The sequence below is a fragment of the Papio anubis genome, chromosome 17 (genome assembly GCF_008728515.1).
Source record: "Papio anubis isolate 15944 chromosome 17, Panubis1.0, whole genome shotgun sequence".
Taxonomy (NCBI): Eukaryota; Metazoa; Chordata; class Mammalia; order Primates; family Cercopithecidae; genus Papio; species Papio anubis.
In genome coordinates this window covers 65,468,177-65,493,588 of record NC_044992.1, presented here as the reverse complement: position 1 = coordinate 65,493,588, position 25,412 = coordinate 65,468,177, and the positions used below count along the sequence as shown (strand labels likewise).

Here is a 25,412-nt window from a genome sequence, read left to right as displayed (position 1 = left end):
TGAGCCGAGGGCGCGCCCGGCCCCGACGCCCCCGGAGGAGACCCGGAGTCTCCGGATTCGGCGCGAGGGCGGTGGAGCCCAGAGAGGGGTGGCTCGGCCCCGCCAGATGCTGCCTGCAAAGTTAGAGAGAAGAAAACTTCAGCTCCAGAGAGATTCGGACCGCTATGCTCACCGCGCCCCCCGAAACCGGCGCCCCTAAAAGAACCCCCGCACCCGCGTCTGCCGCTGCGCTCGGCTCTGGCCGGGTCCTGGGGGCCAGGCGCCTGGAACCGCGGTGACTGTGTCGGCCGGGAGAACCCAACCAGGGGGCGGGGAGGGGGCGGGGGGCGGGCAACGTGGCCACCGGAGGAAGTTTCCTGAAGTTGTCCATTTATTCCTGAGCTCGGCCGGCGATCCGGCCGGATCGCAGAGGCCGCCCTGCTTGGGAGAAGTCGGAGTTGAGGTGCTAAGGCAGAGAGGCGCCCTAGTCCGAGAGGGCGGCTTGGCCTCTTTCTCCCTGCTCGCCCCTCGCCTTCCGGGCGAGCTGCCGGACTCGGACTAGTACAGAAGAGGAGGAAGGGTTGGGGTGGCCAGCGCTGCCCCTCTCGGGCATATTACGCCTGGGGCACAGAGCCGCGTAGACTGACTGTCTCCCGGGACGAAGTCACGGGGTACCGGACCCCACCAGGATTATAAAACAGGGCGGAGGGAAGGGAGACTCCGAGGACCCCCCTCCAGGCTGGTCACCATGTGGGGGTTTTTGATCTGGACTCTGCTGACTCTGCATCAGATCCGCGCGGCCAGAGCCCAAGGTAAGGAGGGACCCCCACGTGGGGACGGGGAGGGGGCGGCGGGAGCTCGCCGGCCTCACGGTGGCCTCCAGGACACCCGGCTTAGCCGTGGTAGAGCCTCTCCAGGGAGTTTCAAGACACCCCATCTCCCGAGTTTTGGGGGCTCTTTTGGGGGTGGGGCAGCCTCTCCGAGACTTGTGGCTTCCGAGTGGGGGAAGGTGGGGAAGACCTGGGGAAGCAGAGAAGAGCCCAAGGTGAGGTGGGAGGGGAGCTCCCCTCCCCCCGTCTGCTGTGGCTGCCCTGCGCCAGCTTGGGAGGGGAGCGACATTCCGTGCCGGGCTCCAGGCTCGGCTACACTGAGCTTCCCAGACCGAGCTCCTGGTGGCCTGCTCGGTGTCTTCGGGGAAGGGCAGGGCCCCTGCCGGGCAGGCGATGGCCTCCCCGGGGCGAGGGAGTGGCGTGGGCGGGCGCTGGGAAGGAGTGCGATCGGGCGCTGGGTGCCGGGTTGCTCGCCCCGAGAGAGCAATTGCCCAGCTTGGGCACGTACGGGAGCCCGCCTCGGCTGCCCGGCGGGCCGCTGGGGCTGGAGGTGCTTCGCTGCACGAGCCTGGAGCCGAGGTCGCGGGTGCAGCCGCGGACCCACCGTGGGGTGGTGCACAGGGAGGGTCTGAGGCCTCCCCTCCCACCCGTCCACCCACACCCCGCATCCCCGCCCCTGCCTCCAGCCTCCGCTGTTCGCTCGATCGTCTGTGCAGCCACTCGCTGCTGTGACCTGTGGCTGCCGGGAGCAGCCTCGCGGTGGAGAAGGGCTAGTGGCTTTGGGGTTGGGAGTGCTACGAAGGATCTGAGGTGTGATCTGCGCTGCCCGCTTCCTAAGGGTGGATGCCCAGCGTCCCCCTGGTCCCCGGGCAGGTCCCCGCGGTGAAGGGCGGCTGCACCGGCGGTTCCTCGCCTCTGGGGTTCGCCGATCGAGACAGTGGTGTCAGCGGTGTCCGAGCGGCGCCTGCTGGGGGCGGAGGGAGACGAGGCCTGGACTGAGCTCTAGGACTCGCAGGGCTAGGCCTTCACTCTCGCAGGTTCAGGAGGGGGCCAGACCCACCCTAGGGGGCCAGACTGTGGGGGCTGCAACCCACTCCCCACGCCGCCTCTTGGATCTCCAAACCTTCTGGGAAGAAGGGACCCCGTGCGCCCAGCATCAGGCAATCCAGAGAGCCAAGATCAAAGAGATGAAAATAATCAGTTCTCACTCACAGGGCTGAGGGGAGGATTTTACGAGGTAATTTACGTAAAAGCACTTAGAAATTTTGTAATGTGCTCTATAAATGTAGGGTAATAAAAGTTATTATTTTTATGATCATAAAATCTTTGAACAAGCGAGGACCTCAGAGGTCACCTTATTTTAGTAGCCGTTTAACAGATAGGGAAACTGAGGCCAAATGGCATTAAGTGACTTGCTCAAGGCCACTCTGTGATCTGGGGGCAGAGGCAGGTATGGAACCAGGTGAGTTCTGAGCCCCTCTCCTTCAAACCAGGACCGGCTGCATGGAGGCTTCTCGTCTGGGCCCCCTCTTTGCCGGGTCCCAGAAGGACCCTGATGCTGGCAAAATAGGAATGGCTTGTCCTTCATCCTGGAGCAGCCTCACAGTTGTGCTCTGCAATAACCAGTGTTACTAGCCAAAAGCCTGAACGGCGTGGAGGGAGGGGATGCCAGCATCTGTCTGGACCCTTCTAACTTCATTGCTCTGTAGACTTTTCAACAATGGTATGATTTCCCTGGGCAGGTGGCTCGCCAATTCGTGTCTCATCTAGGACCAGGCCCTTATGGAGTCCCCAGGGCACCTGATGGCCCTTGCTTTGGGGTCTTCATGTGTCCTTTCCTGCTGCACCTCCACACCTGTGCCATCCACTTGAGGCTGAGATCCCACCCCTCCTGCTAAAGTTAAGGCCAGGTGGCCCGTGTCCCTGCGCCTCCTGCGGGAGGGGCTCCCCTGTCAGAAGCAGAGAAAGTCTCTGTGATTGATTCACTTTTCTGTCTGCTTTTCTTGTTTGCTGCTTTTTGTGTGTCAGGCTGCCCAGGTCTCCTGCTGCTCCGCTCGTGTTCTCTGGTTCCCAGAGTGTCTTCCAGCATCGAACCCCCTCCTGCCATGTGTGTCCCCCGTGACAAGCCTTGCAGAGGATTGTGGGAACGCAGTCCTAGGCTTGGCAGTGCTGGGTTTGGGTGTTGGAGGGGGTGGGATTAGGGCATGGGGTCCTTTCTTATTTGCTTTGGGGCTAGAGAGTGAGTTTCTTCCAGTCTCAGACCATGACATTAATCCTTCGGGGGTAGCTGAAGCCACTAGCACTGTCATTTCTGAGCCCACAAGCCTGATTCTCCAGGCATGGTACAGAACGAGGGACCAAACAATTGTTCCTCCCTTGAGACAAACTTCACATCGACCACTGTCACCAGATTTCATCTGAGCCTGGTTGGTTTTTTTAGGTGCTGGACCTGAACGACATCACCTGGGTATACTGAAAGCTAACATTTGACCATTGTCCCTATGCCCGATGGGTCACATGATTCAAACTCATTTCCCAAGCAAAGTGCAGTGAGGTTGTAGGAAGAGCAGCAGAAAGAACGGGCTCTCATGATCTGGCTTTGCCACTTCGCTGCAGACAGGCCTTCTGCAAGGCTCTTAGCCACTAAGAGCCTCAGTTTCCTCATCTGTACACTGGCAATAATAGCTCTTGCCTTATAGAATTGCTAGGAGAATTCAAGGTATTCCAGGGACAGGGCCCCAGCCGGTGCCTGGTACATAGAAGGTACTTAATACATGGCAATTATTATTGTTGTTATGGTGGTTTTAACACTAAGCTAGGAGTCCATGAAGAATGGCATCCTGCCACCCACCAATACGACCTTGAATTATTTTTCCTTACCCAGGAGGTTTCTTTAAATTCCTTCCATGGCCACATCACTGTGTCTCAAAGAGTGGCCCTCAAGCACTTAGCTCCCAGGGAGTCATAGCAAAGCAGATTCGTGGGCTCTACTCCCAGACACTGATTGGAAAGGTCTGGGTGAGCCTGGAAGTCTTTTAACAAGGGCCTCGAGAGATTTCCCATGTGCTTGGAAGCTTGATTACTGCTGGAGGTCATCTTGGCCAGCCTGAGAGGTTGCGGGGAGGGCAGGAGCAGCCGAGCCAGCTGGTCCAGAAGTTTCTTTCAAGAGAATCATGCCTGGGGGAAGAACAGAAGGAAGGGAATCTGAGCCCAGTGAACAAGGTAGTGGGGAAAACCCTGAAAGGGGACTGGAACCCCCAGCTCTAGAGGCTCCTGAAAGGCTCCAAAGGGAGAAAGTTTAGTGCTGGGAGCTAATCACAATAAAAGCCAACAGTACACGAGGGAGCGGGATGGAAGTTTAATTACATGGTGTGGCTAAGCTGTAATTATTAATTACTGACAGCAAAAAATAACTTATTGATCAGGGCCTTTTGCTAATTACCAGGAGGCCGAGTGTCGTGCTTGCCTGGGGCTCAGCTGTCAAAAGCCCCACTCACGAGTGGAATGGGGGTGTCCCTGCTCTCCCGTGCCCCTCTTTCCCCACCCTTTGCACCCCTTGGCTTCAGCTGGGGAGTCCGGAACATTCTGGCAGTGGTTAGATGAGGAATATAGCTTGGTGCTTCCACTGGTTGCAGAAAATGGCCCGTCTGGGAGGAACAGAGTCAGGACCGCCACCCAGAGGCTACATCCTGCTGGCAGCCTGACACCTGCCTGGCAAATCCCACCCCCGAGCCCCCCACACACACACACTCCACCCTCGCTTCATGCATTTGTTCGGCAAATATTTATCAACTGCCTCTCCCTCCTGTCCTCTACTGGAAGGCCAGCATAGGGGCCAGGAACCTTGTTCTACAAGGGAAAGGAGGCTGGGAAGGAGGCCAAATTCTTTACAGCAATTCTCTGTTTAAACAGTGCCTGAATGGCTGACTTTAAAATGAAGTGTTAACCTGCATATTGGTCCGCATTTGACTTTGTACCACAGGACACACAGTCGGGCCGTAAGCTAACAAGGAGGGGAGAATGGGCTTGTCGTCCATCCAAAGGACTAATGGGAGTCATTGCATTTGACTTGAAGACACACAAAAAGTCATCTAGGACTGTCCTCTGCCCACAAGGCCATCTGGTCTCTGCTTGCATACCCTTGAAGATGGAGAACTCACCACTGCTTAACACAAGCTGGTTGTTAGTTATGTTTTATGCTGATGAAGACATTGGTCTCCTTATAGCTGGTTTTCCTAGGATCAGGCTGTGGTTGAAGGGGTCCTCTGATTGGCTGGAGCCCCCTCCCTGTCCTTCCCGACTCCCAGCCCTTCTGGGAGGCAGGAGGCTGAGTTGGAATTGATGTCGGGTGTGATCCCTGCGGGGTTTCTACCCTGCTCCCCCTGGAGCATGTTGCCGCAGACAGCCCTGGAGCTGCCTAAAGCGGTGGGAATTAGTCATCATAATTTGGGGCCTTGGGATGCCAATAGCAACAAATGGGCCAGCAGCAACTGGCGGCTGCGGCCCACTGCCTGTAATGGAAAGGAAAACAAGCTGGTTGCCGAGACAGCCTGGGTGCCCCCTCCCCTAGGTGTCCCACCCCTGTGTCCATGTGCTGGGCAGGAGACAGAGCCAATGAGCAGCGTTGAGCAGGGATGCTCAGCATCCCAGGGGGAAGGGAGAGAGGGGACAGCAGGGCTTGTCCCTTCAGATGCCCTGGGCCCAGTGTCTTCCTGAGCCCAGGGAGCCCTGGGGAGGCCCTTCTCCTGCAGACGTGGTGAATGGCTCCCAGTGTGGCTTCTGCCTCTTTGAATCCTGCCTCCATCATTGGGCAATGCTGAGCTGAGCCAGTTTTCTCATCTGTAGAATGAATGAGGTTAAAAATAGTTGTATCTACTGGCCGGGCGCAGTGGCTCATGCCTGTAATCTCAGCACTTTGGGAGGCCGAGGCCGGCAGATGACTTGAGGTCAGGAGTTCAAGACTAGCCTGGCCAACATGGGGAAACCCCATCTCTATTACAAATACAAAAATTAGCCAGTCATGGTGGTGGGAGCCTGTAGTCCAAGCTACTCAGGAGGCTGAGGCAGGAGAATTTCTGGAAACTGGGAGGCGGAGGTTGCAGTGAGCTGAGATCACGCCACTGTACTCCAGCCTACACAACAGAGTGAGACCCTGTCTCATTTTTTTTTTTTAAGAAAAGAAAAGATTGCATCTACCTTATAGTCTTGGATAATCAAATGAGATTGTCCAGATCACTTTGAAAATGCCCTTTGTAAATGTTAAGTTCTTATAATGTGTCCATCACAGGCCAGGAAGATGTCCTGATCACTGCCCCTCTGCTCCCTGGACATGAACCTCGCCTCCCACCTCATCTCTTCAGTCCCCCTGCACTCACTCCTGTCCCCACACTGACGGCCTGTTGTTCCTGGAACTCACCAGGCCTCCAACATGGCACTTGAAGTTCCTGCCTTTCCATCATTGGTGCCCACACCGCCCAGATGTCTACAAAGTTCACCCTTGTTTCCTCCAGGACTTCCTCCTAATGTCTCTTATCCATCTCGGAGCACCCACCCCCTCACTCTGCATCATTTTCTCCATTGCACTCAGCTCCAACTGACATATATTGACTTGTTTGTTTATTATTGTTCTCTCTGGAGAGCAAGAGCTTTGTTTCATTCATTGGTGTATTTCTAGCTGCTGGGGCAGTGCCTGGCACATAGAAGGAGTCAGCATAATATGAAGAATGAATGAATGAATGAATGAATGCTTACTGGAGGCATACAGCCCGCGGTCATCTGGCCCCTACCAGCTCCTCCAGCTTCCTCCCAAGCCTCTCACCCCATCTCCAGAGCTCACTGACTTGTGAAATGCCTCTGGTCTCTGTACATCCAGCACACCCCATGCCATGTAGCCCTCAGTGCACTGAGCAGCCAGGCACCTCAAGAGTGGGAGCCCTGCCCTCCAGCAGCTCCCGTGGATGCATCCATGGAATTGGGTAGTGTTGCCATTGAGACAGGAGCCCCTGCTCAGATTTTCTGGCCATTTTCCCAGCTCTTCCTGACTCTGGCCCAACAGATGAATCTGCCTCTAGCAGGCCTGGCCTCTGGGTTGGGCAGCCCTTGGATCTCTGCTGAAGCCCCATTAGCTGAACTCCAACTTCATGGTGTGAAGGAAATTGAGAGGAGGGGTAGAAGGTTTAGCGGGTAATGCCATCCATACATGGATGCACCATTTGAAATACACAAAGTCCTTGATTAATGCTCCAGAGGAAAAGGGAGAGGAAGATCTTGCATCAACTCTTATATTCCCAGCCAGGCACGGTGGCTCATGCCTGTAATCCCAGCACTTTGGGAGGCTGAGGCAGGCGGATCACCTGAGGTCAGGAGTTTGAGACCAGCTTGGCCAACATGGCAAAACCCTGTCTCTACTAAAAATACAAAAATTAACCAGGTGTGTTGGCACATGCTTGTAATCCCAGCTACTTAGGAGGCTGAGGCAGGAGAATTGCTTGAACCTGGGAGGCAGAGGCTGCAGTGAGCTGAGATCACACTACCGCGCTCCAGCCTGGGCGACAGAGCAAACTCTGTCTCAATAATAATTATTATTTAGCCTGTGTTTCTTCTGATTGTAGCCCATTCATTAGAATGGATCACATGGTCCCACCCAATGGCAAGGGAGCTAGGAAGTGCAGGCTTTCATGTGCTGGGAAAAGACAACCGGATCTCATGCACTGGCAATGCCTAGTGTTCCTTCATAACCACAGAGAAGACATTGTGGTCTCTGCCTTTCATACAGAGGGTTACTTTACACAAGACATTTTTACCTTACACATTCCTAAAGCAGAACCCCAGTCTGTGTTATTACCTCCTTGTTTGGAGGCTTATTTTATTCCCCCTTAAGCCATTAAGAAGTGGTATGTATAGGATCAGTGCCTCAGAATTGGGCTGACCTGGCTTCAGGCTCTGTCATCTGCTGTCTGTGGCACTCTGGGTTAAGTCACTTAACATTCTCAACCTCTATTTCTTTGTCTGTAAAACAAGGAGAAAAACCTTCCAAGGCTTAAATGAGATAATACACATAGAGCACTGAGAATGGAGCCCGACATATCATAAGTACTTGTTTAATAAATGACTGTAACTATATTTGTACTTCTGTGCTTGCCCTCCAAATGGCCTTAAGATAGGATCTCAGATTGCATTAGGATGTCTTTTCTTCTCGGTATCTTTGCTGTATATTTCACCCATATCTTCCACATCTCACTTTTTTTTTTTGAGACAGACTCTTGCCTTGTCACCTAGGCTGGAGCGCAATAGTGCAATCTTAGCTCACTGCAACCTCTACCTCCCAGGTTCAAGTGATTCTCCTGCCTCAGCCTCCCAAGTAGCTAGGATTACAGGCACATGCCACCATGCCTGACTAATTTTTTGCATTTTTAGTAGGCATGGGGTTTCACCACATTGGCCAGGCTGGTCTCAAACTCCTGACCTCAAGAGACTCACCCACCTCGGTCTCCCAAAGTGCTGGGATTACAGGCATGAGCCACTGCACTTGGCTTACCCCATTTTCTTTTGCTTCTTTCCCAGTTTAGAATCTTTTTGTCTTCCATCCTGAGCTCATGTTTGGTGCACAGTTCTGCTTGTCAGACATGGCAAGGTGCATTACAACTATCATCTGCCTCAGTCCTTCCTATCACTCTGACGTGGATAAAGTGAGGCTGAGAGATTAACCACCCAAGGCCCTCTAGCACGGAAGTTGAGGAGTCAGGATTTGAACCCAGGCCTCTCTGGTCCCAACATCTGTCCTCTTTCCACTGCTCCAGGCTGCCTTTGGCTTCCACGGCATATGTCACTGTCTTCCCAAGGAGAGACAGCCATTCTCCAGGGAGATGCCCAGACAATTGTGCTGTTTGAAGACGGGCTGGTCCAGGGAGGGTGGTAGAGTTTGGAAAGAGGCCTTGGAACTCCTCCTCCTCTTCCTTTTCCTCCTCCTCCTGATCCTCCTGGCTCTTGCCTCCACCCTGGCTGTGTCTTCACTGGGCCTTAACTTGGCAGAATGTTGAAGGTCTTCTATTCTCCTCCGCGTCTCCATCTCTCTCTGGGGTTGGGATGCCCCAAAGCTATTTGAGGAGTTCCCTTAAGGTCACTTGGGGCATGCAGAACTGGCTTGCCAGTAACTGAGCCACACAAGTGCCTTCTAAATTGAACGGGGTGTGAGGGTGGGGAGGATGAGGGGAAGAAAGGCAATTAAAGTTTGATGCCATGTAGGAAGCTATTAGTGACCCAGAGGGGTGATGAAATTTTGATGATGTGACAGTCCTAACGGAAGGAAATATTATTTGCCATAACGAGGCTCATTCAGGGAATTCGGCGTCTGGGGCGGACACCAGTGACTCTCAAGGGCCTGGTAAAGCCAGGACTCTGGAAATTTCCCCCTCCCTGGAGGTACAGATCTGGGAGGCCCAGAATCTGAGTAAAGGTCCAAAATATCACTGGGCACCTGAACAATTGGGCTGTCACCACATAATGTGAGTTAATTATGAATCTGGAGCCGATGATTCATTTGCTGCTTCGAACTGTGAGAGCCAGTGCAGAAAATGGCAGCAGGGGCCCAGGCGGGACAGCATAGAGCACCAAGAAACCTGAAATGGGCAGGGCGCGGTGGTTCACACCTGTAATCCCAGCACTTTGGGAGACAGAGGCAGGTGGATCACTTGAGGACAGGAGTTCGAGACCAGCCTGGCCAACATGGGGAAACCCCATCTAAAAATACGAAATACAAAAATGAGCTGGGCGTGGTGGCGCGTGCCTGTAATCCCAGCTACTCGAGAGGCTGAGGCAGGAGAATTGCTTGAACCTGGGAGGCGAAGATTGCCGTGAGCCAAGATGGTGCCACTGCACTCCAGCCTGGGGGACAGAGTGAGACTCTGTCTCAAAAAAATAGAAACCTGAAATGCAGGTGACTCCCTGGGCTCAACTCCTACCTGTCGTTGATTTGAGTGGGTGACCTTGGATGAGTCTGTGCCTCAGTTTCTTCATCTGTAAAATGGGATTAACAGTTGGGTTGTGACAAGGTTTAGCGAGCTATGCTAAGCTCTTAGGATACAGTGCTCTGTGTATCATAAATACTGAACAAGTGTTTGTCATGTCATTGTCCTTAGTATCTTTATCTTGGAAGCAAGGTCCGTTTGGGGCCTGCAGTTTGACAGGTGCCCCTGCTCCAACAGCTTTTGTTCTTTTGTCTTTCACACACATGCCAGTGGCATCTAAACTTCTGCTATTAGGGATTTATTGATTCGGTGAAGACATTCTCTGTCTCCAGCTTAAGATGCAAATATGGCACAGAGAACCCACCTATTAAGCTATTATCAGCTGTTCAGCCTTAAGGTGAATGTATTTATTGGATCCTCCCATAAAATCTGAAATGTAGGTGGGTAGCTTTCATAGACATCCCATTTGCTCTTCATCCCCAGTCTATGAAGGAGGCTGGCCAGAAAGTATTAATGCTATTAACATCGTTAGCATGGAAGTTCAGAAATATTAAGTAACTTGCCGAGGTCGCTTGACTCGTAAGAAAGAGATGATGAATGTAAGTCAGCTGCCTCCCAGGCCATTGCCTTAGATCTGGCCAAGATACACACATTCAGGAACTGTTTGTCATGCTGCTGTGGGCTGGTGGACCCAGGATAGGCTCATTTGACCACAGGCTTCTCTTTAGCTTGGGTGGGCACAGGAGGAGGACACAGAGGGCAGCCTGGGATGGCCTCTCCTCTCCGTAAGGACACTTGGAGCCCCCTCTTGATGACCACAGGGTCTTAGTGATAGGCTCTGGATGCTGAGACCTGTCATGTCACGCCCTCGCTCTCAGAACTCTGGTAGCTTCCCCACAGCTGTGGCCTCAGTGGCAGACTCTCCACAGTCTGGCCCTATGCGCCACTGCAATCTCGCCGCCTCCTGTCCCAACACCAGCCTTCCACCAAGCTCACGCTGCCCTCCCCACTCTGTGGCCCATTAGCACCTTCCTTTCTCCCCTTTCGAACCCCTGTTCTCCTTTCCACTGACCCCAAAAAGCCTAGTGTGAAGCCATCCCTGACCCCCGGTTGGGACTCCTCCCCCCAGTTGTTCCAGTCTACATGTCTCGCTGGGCACTTTGGCCTTGTTGATTCTGAATTATCTTTTAATATCCGTGTGTAACTGATTTCTTTAATTATGAACTCCTTGAGTTTAGATAATAACCCTTCATCCACAAGAACTGAGGTATTAGATGTAAATTATTTCTTGAATTAACGCACTTAACTCCTTAAAGAGTGCTAGGGAGGTCATAGTGAAGTGAGAGAGAGATGATAACAAGTTCATGACTCTGCGTGGGCCTCAGAGGCCACAATGGAAGAGTCTCATTGGGTCCTTTTGGGCCAGGCCTTTTAGCCTCTGTGGCCAGAAGTGTCCTCATTGGAAAAAGGCAAAAGGTAAATGCAGCATTTCCAAACTCTACCATGATGTTCCATTCATGGTAAGGAGGGTGGACACGTACCCTGGGGTATCCGGCTGTGCAGCCTGAAACTGCCTACTATCCCATGACCTTTTCCTTATATATTTCTAAATTTTATTTTATATTTAATTTTATATTTTTTGAGATGTCGGTCTCCGTCACCCAGGTTGGAGGGCAGTGACGTAGTAAGAGCTGACTGCGGCCTCAACCTCCTGGGTTCAAGCGATCCTCCCACATCAGCCTCCTAAGTAGCTGGGACCACAGGTGTGCACTACTGTGCCCAGCTAATCATTTGATTTTTTGTAGGTACAGGGTCTTGCTCTGTTGCCTAGTTTGATCTCGAATTCCTGACCTCATGTGATCCTCCTGCCACTGCCTCTGAAAGTGCTGTGGTTCAGGTGTGAGCCCCCACACCCAGCCTGTTTTAGTTTTAAAATGTGTGAATATGTGCATTCTACTCCATGGTCTATCTGAATTCTATCCCAACACACAAAGGATATGTGAAAGCCGGTCGATGCTGCTGAAGATGTGGTTTGTCGTCCCCATGGCTTCCTGGACCCCCTAGAATATATGTCAAAATCTAGTCTTGAAAGACTTGAATGAGTCACCTCATCTGTAAGATCCTAAGATGCTTTACATGTAGATATTTAAGCTGTTTGTGTTTAAAATTTTCTGTGCTGTTTTCCAAAGCAGTTGGACCTCAAACATAGTTGAGTCACTACCTGTATTAGTCAGGGTTCTCTAGAGGGACAAAACTAACTGGACAGATGTATATACGAAGGGGAGTTTATTAAGAGTATTGGCTTACACTGTCAGAAGGTGAAGTCCCACAATAAGCCATCCGCAAGCTGAGGAGCAAGGAGGCCAGTCCAAGTCCCAAAACCTCAAAAGTAGGGAAGCTGACAGTGTAGCCTTCAGTCTGTGGCTAAAAGGTCTGAGAGCCCCTGGAAAATCACTGGTGTAGGTCTGAGAGTCCAAAAGCTGAAGAACTTGGAGTCCGATGTTCAAGGGCAGGAAGCCTCCGGCACGGGAGAAAGATGGGAGGCCAGAAGACTCAGCAAGTCAAGTCCTTCCACGTTCCTCTTCCTGCTTTATTCTAGCCATGCTGGCAGCTGATCAGATGGTGCCCACCCAGACCGAGGGCGGGTTTGCCTCTGCCAATCCACCGACATAAATGTTATTCTCCTTTGGCGACACCGTCGTAGACACACCCAGGAACCATACTTTGCATCCTTCAAGCCAATCAAGTTGACGCTCAGTATTAACCATCACACTGCCTATCTGCTATGGCTGGCCTATGGCCATGCCTTCAAGGGTGGTGGGAGTGAGGATACGACTGTTGCCCCTCCCTAGGGGACCCTGCCGCTTGGGTGATTGGGTGGTATTTTGGATTCTTCTTCAGCTTCACCCAATCTGCTCCAAACCATTAGAGGACCTGTCTCCTGGCTTCTCCCTGGACCTTCCCACCTCCCCCTCTTCATTTGGACCAGGCAAGCCAATCAACACCAGCAGTGGGGTGTCATTTGGAGACTAGTTGAGGGCCTGAAGACTCTCTTAGTCAGAGGTTTGGGCTCTGGGGTCACTATGTCCACCGCCCAGGGGCCTTTTTCATTTAGATGTGTGGGCACCTTCCAGAAGAGCTGAGACTCCCAGAAGACCAGCCCCTTGCAAAGTAGGTCCTTACTGTGTGTGGCTGGTGCCCCATGCAGCTGCAAGCACCTTGCCCTCCACATGCAACACTAAGGAAATGTTCTTGATTAGGTTCAAGCATCTCCTCCCAAAGCATCCACCCAGCCCCCCACCAGGGTTTCTGGCCGGCAGCCCACCTGCGTCCGCTCACCCAGTCCCCTGGGGTTCCTGGCCCGCAGCCCGCCTGCCCATCCCTGATGTTTGTCTCTGGCTGCCCTGGCTCGAGGACTCAGAGCCCAGAATGGAAGAGGGGCTTCTGCCCTGAGACGGTGCCCGGTGCTCAGACCCGATTGCTCAGTCAACCCCGAAGTCTCCTCCCCACGGGCAGTGTTGGCTTTGGACGGCTCTGGCTGGCTCAGCCTGGTGACCCTTGACTTCCCCATTTGGAGTCCCTCTCTGTGCCCCGGTGTAGTGTCTACAGGCAGAGAGCGGGTTGGCCGGCAGACCGTCGTGGGGCCTGGGCTGCCAAGGAGGGCCGAGGGGAGTTCCTCATTAGCTCGGCTCCAAGCTCATTATCCACCCGCGCATCACTGGGTGAAAAATGGTTGTCGTCGGGACAGTAATAAATACGCAGCTGTCAGTGTTGATGTGATTGCACTAATGAAGAGAAATCAGCCCCAGAGAGGAGGCGCTTCCGGCTGTGGCTTGAGGTGGCTGGAGAGCTCTGTCCACTGCCCGTGCTCCTCTGTCCCAGAACCCCACGAAGACAGAGAAGGGAGGTGTTGGCATTTAACCCCTTCCTCCGCAGGCCCTGGTGGATGAAGAACATAGGAGGTGCTGGAAACCACCAAGAAGAAGGAACACCGTTCTGCCCCAGGAAGGGGGCAGTGTGCTAAGGGGCTGCCAGCCTCAGCCTAGGCCTTGGGCAAAGGCAAGCAGGACCAGTGGGGTGGACGGTGGTGCTTCTGAAGGCTCAGCCTCCCTTGCAGAGCCCTGGTTTGAAGCAGGAAGGCGTGGGGAGGAACACAAGGCCCATTGTCCGTGCCCCCAGGCCTACCACCTCCCCTGGAATGTTAGGACTTATTGTGTCTCCAGGAACTTGGAATGTCCGGCCCCAGGGTGTAGGGATTAGGCCTCTGCTGAGAAAGAGCTTGAGGGGCCCTGGGTCCTTAGAGCCCAGGCTGAGTCCAAACTGAGGCACAGCCATGCCTCCTAGACGCTGGCAGAGAAGAGAGGAAGGACACTTAGGCCCCTCATAGTGCCAGGCCTTGGGGGAACCTGGGGGTTGAGGAGGGAGGAGGGCAGGATAGGAGAGATGAGGGGGTGCCCTTCCATCTGGGGTATCAGGAGCCACATTCTGGGAGCCCAGGTGTCACCTGCCTCTTGATGCCTCCATCAAGGGTGGCCTTGATGAGGGGGTGGCCTAGAGTAGTGGGTCTCACACTTGAGCCCCATTAGAAGCCACTCGGGGACCTGTTAGAATGCATATTCCTGGGCCGCATTCCCAGAGCTTCTGAAGCAGTGGGTCCAGGAGGGGGGCCTGGGAATTTGCATTTCTGACAGTTCCCAGGTGACACTGCCACTGCTGCTGGTCCAGGGAGCCCACTTTGAGAAGGCCTGGCATAGAGGTTTGAAGAGAAGGTGCATCCCCTCGGGCCTGAGTCAAGGTGTCATGGTGGTGACTGAGCTGAGTCACTTCTGCCCGTGGACTCCGAGTCGGCTGCTGCAGCTGCAGAGGGCTACTGTCAAGCTCGGTTAACACATGAACTTGAATGTGGCGATGGCCTTGCACCAGGTGGGGGGGGGTGTTACCAGCACTCGTTCATCTCTTCTTCCTTCAGGAAGCTCTTGGCCCTCCTGTCCTGCCTTAAAAGAAAGAAAAGACAATCCAGCCCAGAGCCCTCCTTCCTGAGAGAAGAAGCTTTTGCTAGAAGCTCCAGAGTAACCCCCACGAGTCAATGGATAACCAAAACCATGAACCTCTTTTGCGCCTCATGCACTTATTAAGCACCACCTGTATACCAAGTCAGGTGCCCAGGATCCAGCCCAGTCTAAGGCAGGTCCCTGCCCTCAAATTGCTCATGGTCAAGTGAAGGCAGCAAGCCTGTGGTTGGTCCTATAGGACTGTGTGAAAAGCGTTCATTGCAGGGAGGAACCAGGTGATTTGGGAGTCCAGAGGGATGACCTGAGATGCTGCCCCAGAGGAGGAGATGACATAGAAGCTGAGCCTTGTAGGATGGGAGGGGCCCCCGTCTTCCCTAGGAAATGCTGGGGTCTTCATTTTCATCCTTACTGCTACCAAGCAGCAATTATAGGTAGCAAATACGCACCTTGGTGGTATCTAATCGCTAAGGCCAAATTGTACCTGGCCACACCCTGAGTGCCTTCTGTCCTCAGGTACTTACACTCAGGGTCACTTGCATTCCTGGGTAGCAACCATCTCATAGAAGCGATGCAAGCGTCAGGAGGGAAACAGCAGCTTAAACCACAGTGAATCATCTAAGCACACGTGGGATGGGCAGATGCGTCTGGGGCTTGTGGTCTTTCTTCCCAGCACCCTCCTTTGGCTCCGGATCCTGGAGCCTCCCTAAGGGCCGGTATCTGAGCTAAAACGGTAGGGAACAAGGAGAATGACTAAGGTCAGGTTACAAAGGGCCCCCTCACTTTATAGAGGAGGTTGTGCAAGAACAAGAAAGGCAAGTGAGGTGGGAGCTCAGGAGCCTGGCTTCCCTGCCCCCTCTGCAGGCTCCACCCACTGCAGTTGTTGGCCAGTCTCTGGCAGGACTGAGTTGTCTAGACCCTCCTTGGCACCATCCCCCATGTAGGAATCAGCAGAATTGGGAGGGGAGAGCTTCAGAACAGCTGGAGCCGTGATCTGCCTTCTCCAGCTCACGTCCGGGGGGATCTGGGCACAGACACCCCAGATCCACATCTGGGTAGCCACCAGCCTTTGCCAGGGGTGGGAGGGGGTGGCTGAAGAGCCTGTCTCTGGGATGTGGCTTTGGAAGGGGGCCATACTTCCTCCCGTGTGCCCCAGCACCTCTCTGGAGTGTGGTGGGTTTTTGAATATCCTCTGCAGGGCTGGGAATCAGGGAGGAGGAGTGACCAGCCTTGGGCTGCCCCGTGAGCAGCACAGATGGCCACTTCCCTGGCTCTCCTGATCCCAGAACTGGCTGTTGGTTTAGGGGTGTAGCTCTCTGGGCCCCTCCCAGGTGGTCAGTTCAGCTGTCCTATGCCACACCAGCCCCAGACACTCAGGGCCCATGAGCGGGATGAGGGGAGCCTGCAGTTCAGCTCCTGGATCAGGAGCTTTTGTGGTTCCCCAGAACTCAGGGCATCATAAGAGCTCACAGTGGCTGAGCCTTTGCAGGTGCGATGTTATTCTAGATCCTGTCTGTGGATCTGCCCCTCCAGTCCTCTCAGGCCTCTAGGAGGAAGCATATTTTCCCATCATATGGACCAGGAAACCAGCACAGAGAGCCCAGCAGCTTCCCCAGAGTAGCATGGCTTGTGAGTGTTAGATTCAGGAACGGACTCAGGCACGGGGCGAAGAGCCTGTGTTCTCAGCCACAGTGTGTGCCGGGTGGCATCCTGGCCCCCCTGTCTCCTCTCTGTGCTCCTGAGCAGGCCACATTCTCAGGCTGGTCTGTAACTTGGCCTGGTTCTGCCACTGCTTGGCTAAATGACCTTGGCCAGATGACTTAACCTTTCCCTAGCCTCAGTTTCCTCATCTGTTAAATGTGGGTTTTTTGGTGTTTTGGTTTTTGGTTTTCTTTTTTTTAAACAGAGTCTTGCTCTGTCACCCAGGCTGGAGTGCAGTGGCGTGATCTCAGCTCACTGCAAGCTCCGTCTCCCGGGTTCCCGCCATTCTCCTGCCTCAGCCTCCTGAGTAGCTGGGACTACATGCATCCGCCACCATGTCCGGCTAATTTTTTTTTTTTTTTTTGTATTTTTAGTAGAGACGGGGTTTCATCATGTTAGCCAGGATGGTCTCGATCTCCTGACCTTGTGATCCGCCCGTCTCAACCTCCCAAAGTGCTGGGATTACAGGCGGGAGCCACCGCGCCCGGCCAAGTGTGGGTTTTAAACAAACAAAACATCCTCACACTTGAGGGTTGGTGGGAAGATTGTCAGATGTATAATTTGGGAACGTGACTGACCCAACACTGGCTTTACTGTGTGAGCCCGAGGGGCTCTGTTAGGGGCCTGTCCCACCCACTGCCCACCATGCTCCTGACCTGTCTGCCTAGGACTCAGCCAACCTGGACAGCCTTGGCCGAGGACTGTGTGCTCATCCCTCATGCCCTTCCCCAGCTCCCTGGGGTCTCTGTGCCTGTTTCCACGTGGATGGGGGAACTCACGTGGAAGGAGGCATCGCTGAAAGATGCAGTCTTAAGAATACAGTGTTCCTTTTCATCCCATATTTGACTGAACCTAAGACATATCAATTATAAGACATGTTATTTTATGTGCCGCCAAGAAAGAAAAAAAAATGCTGCCATTTAATCCACAAAATACATTCTGACTCCAGAGATGCGAAAATGAAAACAATGTGCATTTAGAGGAAATATGGTAATAACCGCCATTTATATAAAGCCTATCCCGTTGCCAGTCTGTGTTCTAAGCGCCTCACACGTATTAACACATTGAATCCTCTCAATGACCCCCATGAATCTGGATGTGACCATCCTAGCAACTAGAAAATGGGCTGGTAGAGTTGGTTCAAAAAATACAAGATGCTCATGCTGGCAGTGTTCACCGGTTGTGCGAGATTGCGAAGGTTCTTTTTGGATTTTATACCCCCCGGCTAGTGTTGGGTTCTGTTCATTGGGTCCCCTGGGCAGGCCGAAATAGAGAAGGGGCCACAGGGTGAAGAGGCCACCCAAAGAGACTGAACACTGCCTCTCCGTCCTCAGCACAGCAGGTCCAAGCTCATGGATAAATCAGGAAACCCTCTGGGGTCCACACCAAAGACCAGCCCCTTGGGCTCAGACAACCTTGGGCCTGTCCCCAGGTCTCCAGAGAACCCTCCCATTCCATCGTTGTCTTCCTAGAATGTGCTGGGCTGATGAAGTCTCTCTTCTGTCCTGCCTCCATCCCAACATTCCTTCCTCAGCCCTGTCTGATGCCAGCACCTGTCTTCTGGGCACAGGACAGTGGCCCAGAGGAATGCATATCTGGCTTCGGTCTCCTCCAGGCCTGAGTAACCAGTGGTGGGGGTTGGGGAGCTGGAGGGAGGCCTATTCTCTGAACTGGAACTTGCAGGCCAGGCTGGAGCTTCTGAATCCAATCCACTTTGCCTTTTCCTTCTCCTTTGGCAAACCCAAAATCAAAGTGAAGGACTTGGCTCAAATTCCCCAGAGCCCCTGGGACAGGCTGGCACAGCTGGGCGCCATGCATTTGCGCAGCACTCAGGGTTTGGGTGTGGTGGGGGTGGAGGTTTCCTTGGAGAGGCCAGGGCCCTGAAGACAGCTGGCCCTTGTCCTCCCCCTCCCCAGCCCCGGCCAACTCATTCGTCTGTCACTACAGACAGGAGAGGAGGACTTGGGATCTGTTCCCCAGCTCGCCCAGGCACAATTCTGGGACATTTCTCGCCCCCTCAGAAGGTCCTTCCTCACTCCTGGCCTCTTCCTAAGTTTCGTTTTGTTTCCCAATCCGCCAGGCTCCCGCTGCCTGGAAGCGTGGGCTTGCAGCAGCCTGCCTGGAGACGGCTCTGTCTCGCGCAGTGCTCAGGTCCTGGCCTCCAGGAGCGGCTCTGAAAGGGGGTACAGCCCTGACATGTTCTGTAACCCACTGGCAGGACCGGCGGCATCTTTTGCAGGGTCTGGTACAAAATGAAAATGCTGTACGGCGCAGTGATTCATGTCTGTAATCCCAGCACTTTGGGAGGCTGACGTGGGCGGATCACCTGAGGTCAGGAGTTCAAGACCAGCCTGGCCAACAAGATGAAATCCTGTCTCTACTAAAAATACAAAAATTAGCCAGGTGTGGTGGTGTGCGCCTGTAATCCCAGCTACTCAGGAGGCTGAGGCAGGGGAATCGCTTGAGTCTGGGAGGCAGAGGTTGCAGTGAGCCAAGATTGCACCACTGTACTCCAGCCTAGACGACAGAGTGAGGCTCTGTCTCAAAAAAAAAAAAGAGGAAGAGAGGGAGGGAGGAAGGAAAGAAGGAAAGAGGGAGGGAGGGAAGGAAGGAAGGAAGGAAGGAGTTAAAAAAATTAATAAGAATTTCAAGATGGTGGCAGAGAAGTATTCCACCAAGGGTGGTGCCCTTCTAGGTGTGGGGCCCAGGGTGACTGCCCAGGTCGTAAGCCCAAGAAGCCTGCCCTGCCCACTGGTGAGACCTTCAGGTGTTCCCCTCCCCTCTCCAGGCCTCAGTTTCCTGCTCTGTAAAGCAGAGAGGCCACCACCTACGACCTTGTTCTCCTGCTGCCCCCTATCATGGGGCTGACAAGGCCAGGGGACCCTCTTCTCTCAGGCTCCAGGAGTACAGCCAGGGTGAGGTGGAAAAATGGTGAGCAGGACTAGAAACTTCTCCATGAAGTTCCCCGGTTTTGCGTAGGAGACTGTCTTGGGTGTCACAGGCAGGATGTGGAATTCCGCCTCGCGCCCTGGTGCCTGCTTGTCTGGTCCTGCCTGGTATGCGCTGCGCTCTCTGCCTCTGGCTCCCCGTCTCATGAGAGGCTGTGTTCAAATTACCACGGTCTTGAAAGCCAGAGCACACCTTGGCTGGAATCCTGGCCCTGCTGCTTGTGAGTTACAGGACCTCGGCAAGCTACCGAAGCTCTTCCAGCCTCAGTTACTTCGTCTATCAAATGGGGCAGTGAGACATATTGCAAAGAAAATGTTAATCCTCTTATATTCAGTTTCCTCCTTCCCTGTTGACTCTTGGAGAGAGATTAGGAAAATCCTGCAAGGCTGGATGGATTTTCCTTCCATTGTACCACAGTGGCATGGAGCGCCTGGTGCAGAGTAACTGCTCAATAACCACTCCTCCTAGTAACAGCATCACCATGGCCACCCTTATTATTGTTGCATCTTCCCCTCGTGAAGCCGGGTTAGTTCAGGGCTTTCGGATGCACCAGTTCCTTAAGTGGCTGAGAATGGTGCTTATGCCGGCAGCATCAGCACCACTCAACTGGTTGCTAAACATGCAGAAACTCAGGCCTCACCCCAGACCTGATGAATCAGAATCTGCATTTTAAGATTCCCCAGGTGCGGCATGCACATTAAATTCTGGGAAGCACTAGAGTTCATTTGCTGCTGTTGCTATTTTAAGATCGATTTTAGGAGGGTCTCTATTCTTCTAAAAAATAGGAGTGATCAGTTCTCTTCTTTTTTTGGAGACAGAGTCTCGCTAGAGTGCAATGGCACAATCTTGGCTCACTGCAACCTCTGCCATCTGCCACTCCTGGGTTCAGGAGATTTTCATGCCTCAGCCTTCCAAGTAGCTGGGACTACAGGCATACCACCACGCCAGCTAATCGTTTGGTATTTTTAGTAGAGACAGGGTTTTGCCATGTTTCCTAGGCTGGTCTTGAACTCCTAAGTTGATGCAATCTGCCTGCCTCGGCCTCCCAAAGTGCTAGGATTACAAGTGTGAGCCACCACGCCCAGCCCAAAATATGAACTGTCAGTTCTATCAGCTTCCCTGGAGTATGTATGGAGAAGCTATTGGCACCCCAACATTGGTCTATTTTGAATCCCAATTTTCTGCGCTCAGAGGGAAGTCCTCCTCCCTGCTCCTGCTCCAGCCAGCAGTGAGGGGGACCTGGGAGGGAGCCTGGAGGTTGAGGAGGCCCAGCAGGCCGAGCGGCCCTGCCCAGTCCTCCTCCTGGAAAAACAATCCGGAGGCCTGCTTTGTTAATGGTCTGTCGGCGCTGCTGTCTTTGATACAGGAAGGAGAACATGAAAAGGAATCACCCCCTTAAGTAAACAAAACAGAAAATTCTCTGGGGGTGGGGAAAGCACAGGAGAGCTCTTGGGGGAACTCATCACTTATTGAAGGGCAATTCCCTGTGCAGTGTGGATCTGTTTCGCATCCGGGAAGTGCACGGAGCAGCCCAGCCTGGGCCCACAGGCGTGAAGAAGCAGAGAGAGTTGGGATCTGGGGCAGGGTGGGGTGCGGTGGAGCTGACCAAAACGGGGTCAGAGTCCCCGCGTCAGGTGAGATCAGGGGGCAGCTAAGGCAACCAGAGAGAAGCCAATCTGAGCTCTCCCTACCCTATCCCTGCTTTTGCAGAGCAGAGAGACACTGAACTGGGTTAGAGTACGGTCTTATTTCCTCAGTCTTGTCCAATTGGGCTTGTGCTACTCAAGCTCTGGAACTCCCCCTCACTCCTTCCTTCCCCCTAGGGTTCTTGGCAGAGTGCCGGGTTTTTCTATTCCTCTACTTAACCAATTGATGAAGTTTCAAGCAGTTTATAGAGCAATAGAGAACAGAGAGGGGGAACCCCAGAGCCAGACTGCCTCTATGATGACCCTAGACAAGTGACTCAGCCTGTCTGAGCCTCAGTTTCCCTGTCTGTAAATGGAGGATGATAGTCCTCACTTCATGAGGTTGTTGTGAGGATTACCCAATTATTTGTAAAAGCTCTTAGAAGAGCTTCTGACAGATAGTTGTCTATAGCATTACATAAATATTGAATACATCAAAACGAAATAGAAAGCAATGACCCAATGGGGAAGAAATACCTTCCTCATGGGGGTATCAGAAAGGACTTTAAGGAAGATGGGACATTTGAACTAGGGACATAAAGATGCTTAGTCGCTGGAACGTAGGGATGCAGGCTCAGGAGGATGATTCCAGGCAGAGGGTACAGCAAGGGCTGGCCGAGGCCTACAGATGGGAGCATTAGCCACATGCAGGATGAGGGAAGGGGAGGGTTGGGCCCCTGCTACCTCTCCAAGGAATGACAAGGAAAGGAGCAGATGGTCAAGGCCCTTGAATTCCAAGATGAAGACTTTGGAGTTCAGGGCCCCAAAAGATGAAAACCAGAACCAACCCCAATCATGCCCATGCAGGCATTGGGCATCTGAGCATTGCTCTTGGGCCATGATAGATCTAGGAGATCCACTGAAGAAGCTGCTTCCCCCGTGGTCCTTCTGAGGCCCTTGTCCCATGGGAGGAGGGGGCGAGGCACAGGAAAAAAGGAGCACCTCTCCTTACTTTCCCTAAGTGTCTCTATGTACCCTTTGCAAATCACTCCAAGTGAGGCAGTGGGTGGATTTCCACCTCTGCACCAGCCACAGCACTCTTTGCCTCCCTCCCTCCTCAAGCACTGAATTGTGGGGAAGAGGAGGAAAAAGACTGGGAACTATTACTTTCCTCCCTGAGCCAAGAAAACTTGTCTCAGCCATGAAAACAGCCCTAATTTCTGGAATCCAGAAGCGTTACATTGCAGTTCAAGAGGGACTGACAGAGGGAGGACAGACCTCTGCATCGGGCTTGGGGAATCAGCTGAAATCTGCACATGCAGTTAACGGGGACATGAGGGAAGGCCCTGGGTCCCCTTTCCACTCTGTTGCTTTCTGGCAACCCAGAGATAAAAGGTTATTTTCTCCCTTTGGTTGACCTCTCTGTTGAACAGAGAGAAAAGGACTTACAGCCCGTGGCTGGGCAGGAATGAGCCTGGGCAAAGCCTTCTGAAGTTTGGGCAATTGGAGCTCAGCTCATACACTACAGTAGGAAGCTGACTCTAGTGGACACATGGGTTGGTGTCCAGGTCTACACTAATTGTCTCATTGTTGAAACACACAGAATGGGTAGCTGAGAACTGCATGCAATATCCTCTGTCCCCACTTTTTTTATCTTCGGTTTTCAGAAGTTTGACTATGATGAGTCTAGGACGTGGTTTTCTTTGGTTATCCTGCTTAGAGTTCACTGACCATCTTGAATCTGTAAATACATGTCCTTCACCAAATTTGGGAAATTATTTCTTCAAACTTTTAGCCCCATTTTTTCTTTCCTTCTTGAGCTTCACTAACACCTATGTTAGATGTTTTTATATTGTCCCTGTTCACTTTTTTCAATCTTCTTACTCTCTGTTCTTCAGATTGAGTAATTTCTATAGATATAGATTTAAGTTCATTATTTCCTTTATTGTCTCCATTTTTTAGTTAAGCCCATCCAGTGAATTTTTAAATCTGATAGATTTTATTTTTCAGTTCTAAAATTTTCATACATTATGTATGTGTATATGTGTATATATATAATGTATGAAAAAAGTTATATTTATACGTATATAACTTCTAGCTTTCCAAAGATTAGTATTTGCTAAATGAGCACATTGTCATTTATTGCATGAAATATATTAGCAGCTTTAAAGTTCATGTCTGCTAATTTCATCATCTCGTCATTTCAGGGTCAGTCTTGATTATGTTTTATCTTGAGAATGGGTTGCATGTTCTTTGTATGTAGAATAATTTTGAATATATCGGGCATTGCAATAAGTCAGAGAGAATCTAGATTCTATTACATTTCTTCAACAAGTATTGATTTTACCTTTTGTTTTAGGGGGAACTAACATAATTGATTAAAACTGCAAACTCTCCCTTGGGGCAGTAGCTCAAATCTCAGTTCTATAAAGACATTGTATAGATTGTGTTTTCACATTTGTCCTCAGCTGGGTTGCTTGCAGTCTGCCCTGAGTAGACATAGTTCAGGGGTCAGCCAGAGATTTAGGCAGCATCTATACACAGAATTTGGAGTTCCCCTCACTGTCTCTCCACTTTCCAGGATTCACCCACACTTTCTGGTGCCCGTGGTTGCCCTGAATTCTAGACTGTGAGTTTTCTCTTGGAGGTTTTTCTTATGTTGTAATTGAGGCGAAATTCACATGACATAAAATTAACCATTATAAAATGAATAATTCAGTAGCATTGAGTACGTTCACAATATTGTGCAACCACCACCTCTAGTTTTAAGACATTTTATCACCCCAAAAGGAAACCCCTTACCCATTAAGCAGTTGCTCCCCACTCCTTTCCAGCCCCCGGAAACAACCCATCCACAGTCTGTATCTATGGATTTACCTATCCTGGATGTTTCACATAAATGGAGTCATACAATATGTGACCTTTTGTATCTGGCTTCTTTCACTGAGCATAATATTTTCAAGGTCCATCCGTGTTGAAGTTTGTAGCAGTGCTTCATTCCTTTTTCATTGCTAATTACTATTCCATTGCACGTGTATGCCACGTTCACTTGTTAATGGATATTTGTGCCGTTTCCACCTTTTGGCTGTTGTTCACAGTGCATGAATAGGTGTGTCCATGTGTTTGTTTGAGACCTTGTTCTCAGTTCTTTTGGGTCTATACCTAGGAGTGGAACTGTTGAATCACGTGGTAATTCTATGTTTAACTTTTTGAGGAACCAACAAACTATTTTCCACAGTTACTGAACCATTTTACATTCTCACCAGCAATGTACAAAGGTTTCGATTTATTCACACCAACACTTGTTATTTTTCATTTGTTTAACTATAGTTGACCTGGTGGGTGTGAAGTGGTCCCTTATAGGGGTTTTGATTTGTATTTCCCTGATGATTAATTGTGCTGATCATCTTTTCATGTGCTTGTTGGCCATGGAGAATTCTGGAGAATTTTCTATTCAAGTCTGTCTTTTTTTTTTTTTTTTTTTTTTTGAGACAGGATCTCACTTTGTTGCCTAGGATGGAGTGCAGTGGTACACATACAGTTCACTGCAGCCTCAATCCCCTGGGCTTAAGCAATCCTCCCGCCTCAGCCCCCTGTGTAGCTGGGACTATGGGCACATGCCACCATGCCCAGCTAATTTTTGTACGTTTTGTAGAGACAGGGTTTCACCATGTTGCCCACGCTGGTCTTGAACTCCTGGGCTCAAGCAAACTGCCTGCCTCAGTGTCCCAAAGTGCTGAGATTACTGGCATGAGCCAGCCACCGCATCCAGCCTGTCTACTTTTTAATTATGTTTTGTTATTATTGTTGTTCAGTTGTAAGATTTCATTATATATTCTGGATACTAGACCCTTGTCAGATGTATGATTTGCAAGTATTTTCTTTCATTCTATAGACTGTCTTTTCACTTTCCTGATCATACCCTTTGATACACAAAAGATTTTCATTTTGATGAAGTCCACCTTACATTTTTTTCTTTTGTCGTCATATCTTAGAATCCATTGCAAAATCCAAAGTTTTTCAGATTTAACCCCATGTTTTCTTCTAAGAGTTTTATGGTTCAGCTCTTCTATTTTGGTTGTTGATCCATTTTGAGTTCATTTTTGTATATGATGTGAGGTAGGGGTTCAACTTCATTCTTTTGCATGTGGTTATCCCATTATCCAAGCTCCATTTGTTGAAGAGACCTATTTTTTTCCCCATTGAGTTTCTTGACAACTTTGTTAAAAATCAGTTGGCCATAGATGCACATAGACTCTCTGCTCTGTTCCACTGGTCTCTGTATCTGTCATTATGATAGTACCACCCTGTTTTGATTTCTGCTGCTTTGTTCTGTTGGAGGTTTAGCTGTCT

General features: G+C 51.5%; 1 protein-coding gene across 2 annotated transcripts in view; it reads left to right on the top strand.

The window, feature by feature from the left end:
• The first annotated feature begins 346 nt into the window (after positions 1-346).
• Positions 347-25,412, top strand: part of SDK2 (sidekick cell adhesion molecule 2) — a 312,881-nt gene continuing 287,815 nt past the window's right edge. For both annotated transcript variants that reach the window (XM_031657174.1, XM_031657173.1), the window contains exon 1: positions 347-791. In XM_031657174.1, the coding sequence (XP_031513034.1) occupies positions 728-791 (64 nt within the window). In that variant the 5' untranslated portion in view covers positions 347-727. The remainder of the gene's footprint in view (positions 792-25,412) is intronic.